General features: G+C 42.8%; 1 protein-coding gene across 1 annotated transcript in view; it reads left to right on the top strand.

The window, feature by feature from the left end:
- The window catches only part of Zyg11b (zyg-11 family member B, cell cycle regulator), a 58,286-nt gene that overhangs the window by 39,247 nt on the left and 13,157 nt on the right, over nucleotides 1–5,882 (top strand). Inside the window, exons 5-8 of the mRNA XM_031378123.1 lie at nucleotides 1,316–1,492; nucleotides 3,899–3,963; nucleotides 5,176–5,275; nucleotides 5,516–5,566. Of these exons, the coding sequence (XP_031233983.1) occupies nucleotides 1,316–1,492; nucleotides 3,899–3,963; nucleotides 5,176–5,275; nucleotides 5,516–5,566 (393 nt within the window). The remainder of the gene's footprint in view (nucleotides 1–1,315; nucleotides 1,493–3,898; nucleotides 3,964–5,175; nucleotides 5,276–5,515; nucleotides 5,567–5,882) is intronic.

The following is a 5,882-nucleotide window of genomic DNA, read 5'->3' as shown; positions in this document are numbered from 1 at the left end:
AATACCATGCAGTTTTTATCACAATTGCTCTGTAGTACAGCTTAAGGTTTGGGATTGTGATTCCACCATTGTGAATCCACCAGAGGTTCCTTTATTGTTAAGAATAGTTTTGGCTATCCTGGGTTTTTTGTTGTTCCAGATGAATTTGCAAATTGCTTTCTAGAGATTGAATCTTTCTATATCATCCGGTTTGGCCTCAAGCTTAACAATCTTCCTGCCTCAGACTCTTCAGTGCTGGAAGTGCAGTCATGTGCAACACCCCTCCCCATTTATTTATTTATTTATTTATTTATTTATTTTTAGGTTTTTCGAGACAGGGTTTCTCTGTGTAGCCCTGACTGTCCTAGAACTCACTCTGTAGACCAGGCTGGCCTCGAACTCAGAAATCCACCTGCCTTTGCCTCCCAAGTGCTGGGACTAAAGGCATGCATCACCACTGCCTGGCCCTCCCCCCTTTTTAAGTAGGTAAAAGAGTATTGTTTTAAATATGCTTATCTTTCTAATCCAGAATTTTAAAATGACATAGAATTAATCATTTCCTTGCGTAGACAGACAAGCAAACGATCTGGTATAGCCACGGAGAAACCAACTGTAGAGAGGATTAAAAAAGATCATTTATGGGTGGGCAAGGTGACGTGTATGTCTGTATCCTGGTAAGGAGAATATGTGGGGTAGTTAGAATCTGAAGTTCTTGTCTAGCTAGTTCAGTTTTCTTAGTATGGTGGAGAGCTAAGTTTTCCAGGGCTGGTGAGAGGGCTCAGTGATTAATTAAGAGCATTTGCCAGTGACTCACAACTGCTTGTAACTTCAGTTCCAAGGGATCCAATACCCTCTTCTAGACTCTGTGGTCATATACACACATAAATAAACAAACCAACAAATAAAATTTGGGGTTGGTTTGTTTGTTTTAGAGAAAGGACTTCCCTATGTAGCCCTGGCTGTCCTGGAACTCAGTCTGTAGACCAATCTGGCCTTGAACTCACAGAGATCAGCCTGCCTCTGCTTCTTGAGTGCTGGGATTAAGGGTGGGCCTCACCACTGCCCAGCTATAAAATAAATTTAAAAGAAAGCTAAGTTTTTAGCTGAACTGAAGAATGGGGAGGAAAGAAGACAAGTGAAAAGTGGTTTTCTAGTCAGAAAGAGGATGTGTTTTATTGCATCTAACTGGCAGCACTGTCAGGGAAGGGACTGGGAACTGAGAGTGATAATGTCCTAGGCTCTTTACATACAAACATGCTTTTGAAGTTACTCTATGATGAGGGTTTGTATTTATGAGGTGAATCAAAAGGACTAAATTGTCTTTTTGTTTTTTCAGCTTGTGGTTACTGGGATGAGAAACCATCCTATGAATTTGCCTGTGCAGCTGGCTGCAAGTGCCTGTGTGTTTAACTTAACTAAACAGGACCTTGCTTTAGGCATGCCTGTCCGGCTCCTCGCGGATGTGACCCATTTGCTGCTCAAGGCCATGGAACATTTTCCTAATCACCAGCAGGTAAGCACCCTCAAATTCCCACTCAGGTGGTCCTGGGTTCTTCTTTCCTGCCTCCTGCTTCCGCATAGTTGAGTTTAATAAACCAGGTCTTTTGTTTGTTGTTGCTTTGCTCTTTCGAGGCAGGAGCTCATGTAGCCCAAGTTGTTCTTGAACTCCTGATCCTTTCAAATCCATTTCCAAAGTCCTGAGATTAGGCAAGTACTACCATGCCAGAATTAAAACTTATGGGGGTTCTAGGCATGATGTTTTGCCTTTAATCCTAACATTTGGAGATTGAGTAAAGTGCTTGCTGAATAATCATGAGGACCTGAGGTCAGATCTCCAGCATTTGTGTAAGAGCTGGGTGTGGGAACACACACCTGTAACTCCACTGCAGAGGAAGAGGCAGGGGGATCCTGGGAGCTCTAGATGAATATTGTATATTGGTTACTTTTCCAGTTTGTGATAAAATATACTGTTGAGAGCAACTGAAGGAAGAAGGGTTTCCTGTGGCTTATTCTTTGAGGTTACAGTCCATTGTTGTGGGGATATTACAGCAGCAGGAGCTGAGGGCTGGCTAGTCACAGTGCATCAGTAGTCAAGTAATGGTGGTTTCTAGTGTTTAGCACACCTTTTCCACTTATACAGTCCAGAATCCTAGTTTAGGGCATGGTACCACCCACAGTGGATGACTCTTCTCACCTCAATTAACATAATCAAGATAACTCCTCTGAGATGCTCAGAGGCCCATTCCTCAGGTGATTCTAAATCTCATCAAATTAACAATTAACCACCATAGTAAGAGACCCGATGACTTTGTCTCAAAAAATAATGTGAAGAATGATAATGGAAGATTACCAGTGTACCTCTGGCACACATACACTCCACAAATAAATTGTTTTAAATGAGAACATTTAATATTACTTAATTTATGGGGCTAGTGGTTAAGAGCACTTGCTGCTCTTTCAGAGGACCTAGATGAGTTCCCAGCACCTGCATAGCAGCCAGCATCCTGTAACTACAGCTTCAGGGGAAATCTGATGTCCTCGTATGGTCTGTGCAGGCATTGCATAGACATTGTACATGTGGCATTTCAGAGTTTGAATTTTCACATTTGTTCTGCTCAACTGGTAAAGTCCATGGCAATGTTCCTAAATCTAATGCTTGTCCATCCTACACTCTGGTGACAAGCCACTTGGCCTTAGAATGGCCTTCCTATTCCCATAATAGATCCATTGCTTTTCTTAACCATTTTTTTGAAGTCTTGCCTTACTAACTAAGAGCTCTGAAGTCTGTTTTCTCTGCTTCCAGACATTTCAGATAGGGAGTGTTGCACTGCTAGGCACTAAAGAGAGGTAGTCAGGATAGTTGAAAACCAGGTGGGCTTCCTGAGAGATGTAAATACCTGAGCCTAGTACTGGAGCCTAAGAATATAGCTCAGTTGAGAGTGCATGCTTTGAGTATATAAAGCTTAGGGTTCCTTGCTTGCCTGTGATCCCAGCACTCCAGAGGTGAAAGTGGGAAGATTAAAGGTTCAAAGTCATCCTCAGCTACACAGTGAGTTATAGCGCAACTATGCAGCACAAGAATAGTCTCAAAACAAACAAGCAAAAACCCCAGGGTTGGGGGAGAGCAGGGAGGGTTGGAGAATGGATCCCAGTACCAACACGGAGACTTACAGCCTCCTAGGGATCCATTGCTATCTCTGCAGATACCAGGCACACATGTTGTGTGCATATATACACACAGGCAAAACACTCATAACATAAAAATAAATATTTTTTAAAGTTAAAGGCCTTACAAAGATCATAATTTAATGTATTGATATAAAACCTGAGTTGAATTACTATGTTTAAAAGTACAGAGTTTTCCTAAAATAATCAATTTATTGATAGCAATTATAAAGAACTGACTTAAAGAATAAAATTTTGGTTAGCTGTGACAGTACACACTTCTTTTTTTTTTCTTTTTTAAGATTTATTATCAGATCTCATCACAGATGGTTGTGAGCCACCATGTGGTTGCTGGGATTTGAACTCAGGACCTCTGGAAGAGCAGTCAGCGCTCTTAACCACTGAGCCATCTCTCTAGCCTGACAGTACACACCTTTAATCCCAACTCTTGGGAGGCAGAGACAGGTTGCTCTTTGATAATTCGAGGCCAGCCTGGTCTACATAGCAAGTTCCTAGACAGACAAAGCTATGTAATATAGAGATTTTGTCTGAAACCAAGACAAAAAAAAATTAGTTGGAGTATCTGCCTGCAGTCCAGAGTCCTGAGTTCAGTCTCTTGCAGTCAGCATGCGCACACCTTCCTCACACACATTTGAACATTTTAAAACATTTTAAAGATTGACTTCAGCTAAAAGATAACAAAATGATGTTATATTCAGGTTGGGTTTCTCTCTCTCTCCTTTTTATCCTTTAGTTACAGAAGAATTGCCTCCTCTCACTTTGCAGTGACCGGATTCTTCAAGATGTTCCATTTAACAGGCAAGTGCAGCTTACCGCCTGAGTTCAGTCCTGAGACCCATGTGGTAGAAAGAGAGGTGATGCCTTCACATTGTCCTATAGGCCACAGTGCATACTGTGTGAGAGCGTGCTTGTCTGTGCACACTCACACTTAGATATCTCATTTTCAAAGGTTTTCACAGACTGCAATACTAAAGACTAAAATGATTTCACTACTGAAAATAAAATGCCAGTATTTCTACATTATGTGTGCATGCACTTTATTTTTCTGAGACAGATCTCTCACTGAACCTGGAGTTCACGGAGTGAGCTAGACTGGCTGGCCATCAAGTCCCAGGGCTCCTCCTGTCTCTGCTTCCCCAGAGTTAAGTTGCAGGTATGCGCTGCCTTGCCAAGAGCTCTCTTACATGGTTGCTGGCATTGGACTCAGGACCTCAGTGAGCGTGCATCGTGTGTTACCAGCTAAGCCTCTTTCTCAGCCCCCATCCCCCTGTGTTTCCACCATTGCTCATTTTGATGAGCACAGGGTGCAGGCCTAGAATCTCAATAGAATCATAAGGCCAAAGTCTGCCTGGAAACTTAGCAAGTCTCTGTCTCAAAATAAAAACAAAGAGCCAGGTGTGGTAGCCAATGCCAGTAATCCCAGCACATGGAAGATGGAGGCAAGAAGATTCTCAGTTCAGAATCATCTTTGGCTATAGAGGGTCTGAGGACAGCCTGAGGTCCATGAAACCTTGTCTCAAAAAGACATAAATAAGGGCTGGCGAGATGGCTTAACTGGGAAGGCTTCCATAAAAGCCCGGCCACTGGAGTTCAAACCCTAAACCCACAGAGGAAGGAGAGAACTGCTTCTCAGATGCTGTCCTGATGGCCACAGTGCATATTATGGCCTAGCATGCGTACACATGCACATCATAGATGAACTATGCAAACTAGCAAGTAAAATAAAAGTAATAAACAATACAAGTAAATAAAATAAGATAAAGGGCTAGGGATATAGCTCTGTGGTCGAGCATTGGCCTAGATAAGGCCTGGGTCCAGTCTCCAGCCCAGGAAAGAAACTAGAAAGTCAACATTGCCAAAAAACTAACAGGTAATTTGTAGTCTCTTTCATGAAGAAGAAGCTGCCCTTTCCTTCACACATACTAGGTTGTACCATCAACCCACATCTGGCTCTCTGAAATTACACCTAGATCTCCATGATTGAGGAAGGAAACCTTCTTGTGCTTTCAGGTTTGAAGCAGCCAAGCTTGTCATGCAGTGGCTTTGCAACCACGAAGATCAGAACATGCAAAGAATGGCAGTTGCTATCATCTCCATCCTGGCTGCCAAGGTATCTGACTCTGCTGAAGGATTCCTAAAGGGATATTTCTCATTGCAGTCACTCCCGCCCACATCGTGTGCCAGGGAAGCTCATACACGTCTTTGCTGGCCCCCTGGTAACTGTGTTAAATGTTGCCGAATTGGAGGTTGATCAGCTTTCATTCTGGCCGTGGACGCTGTTATGGTGATCTATAGTAAACTCACACCCGTTAATTCTTAGGCATTTACTTTATCTTGTATTTTCTTCCAGCTATCTACAGAACAAACTGCACAGCTTGGTGCTGAGCTCTTCATTGTCAGGGTAAGTTTACTGTCCCTTGTTTTAGGCCACTACATAGTGTTTGTTTTTAATATTTAAGTAAATTTGTTTTATATGTTTGGGTGCTTTGATCCCATGTCTATCTGTGTAACATATAGAAGTGGCCTGGTGCTAGTGGAGGCCAGAAAAGCTCATTGAATCCCATGGGATTAGAGTTACAGATGGTTATGAACTGCCATGTGGGTGCTGAGAACTGAACCCAGGTCCTCTTGAGAGCCCAATGCCCTTAGTCACTGAGCCTGCTAGTTTAGTTCCTTCTTCCCTCTCCTCTCCTCTCCTCTCCTCTCCTCTCCTCTCC

The sequence above is a fragment of the Mastomys coucha genome, unplaced genomic scaffold (assembly GCF_008632895.1).
Source record: "Mastomys coucha isolate ucsf_1 unplaced genomic scaffold, UCSF_Mcou_1 pScaffold18, whole genome shotgun sequence".
Lineage (NCBI taxonomy): Eukaryota > Metazoa > Chordata > Mammalia > Rodentia > Muridae > Mastomys > Mastomys coucha.
Note: the sequence above shows the minus strand (reverse complement) of the source record. Positions and strands in the feature narration are given on the sequence as shown.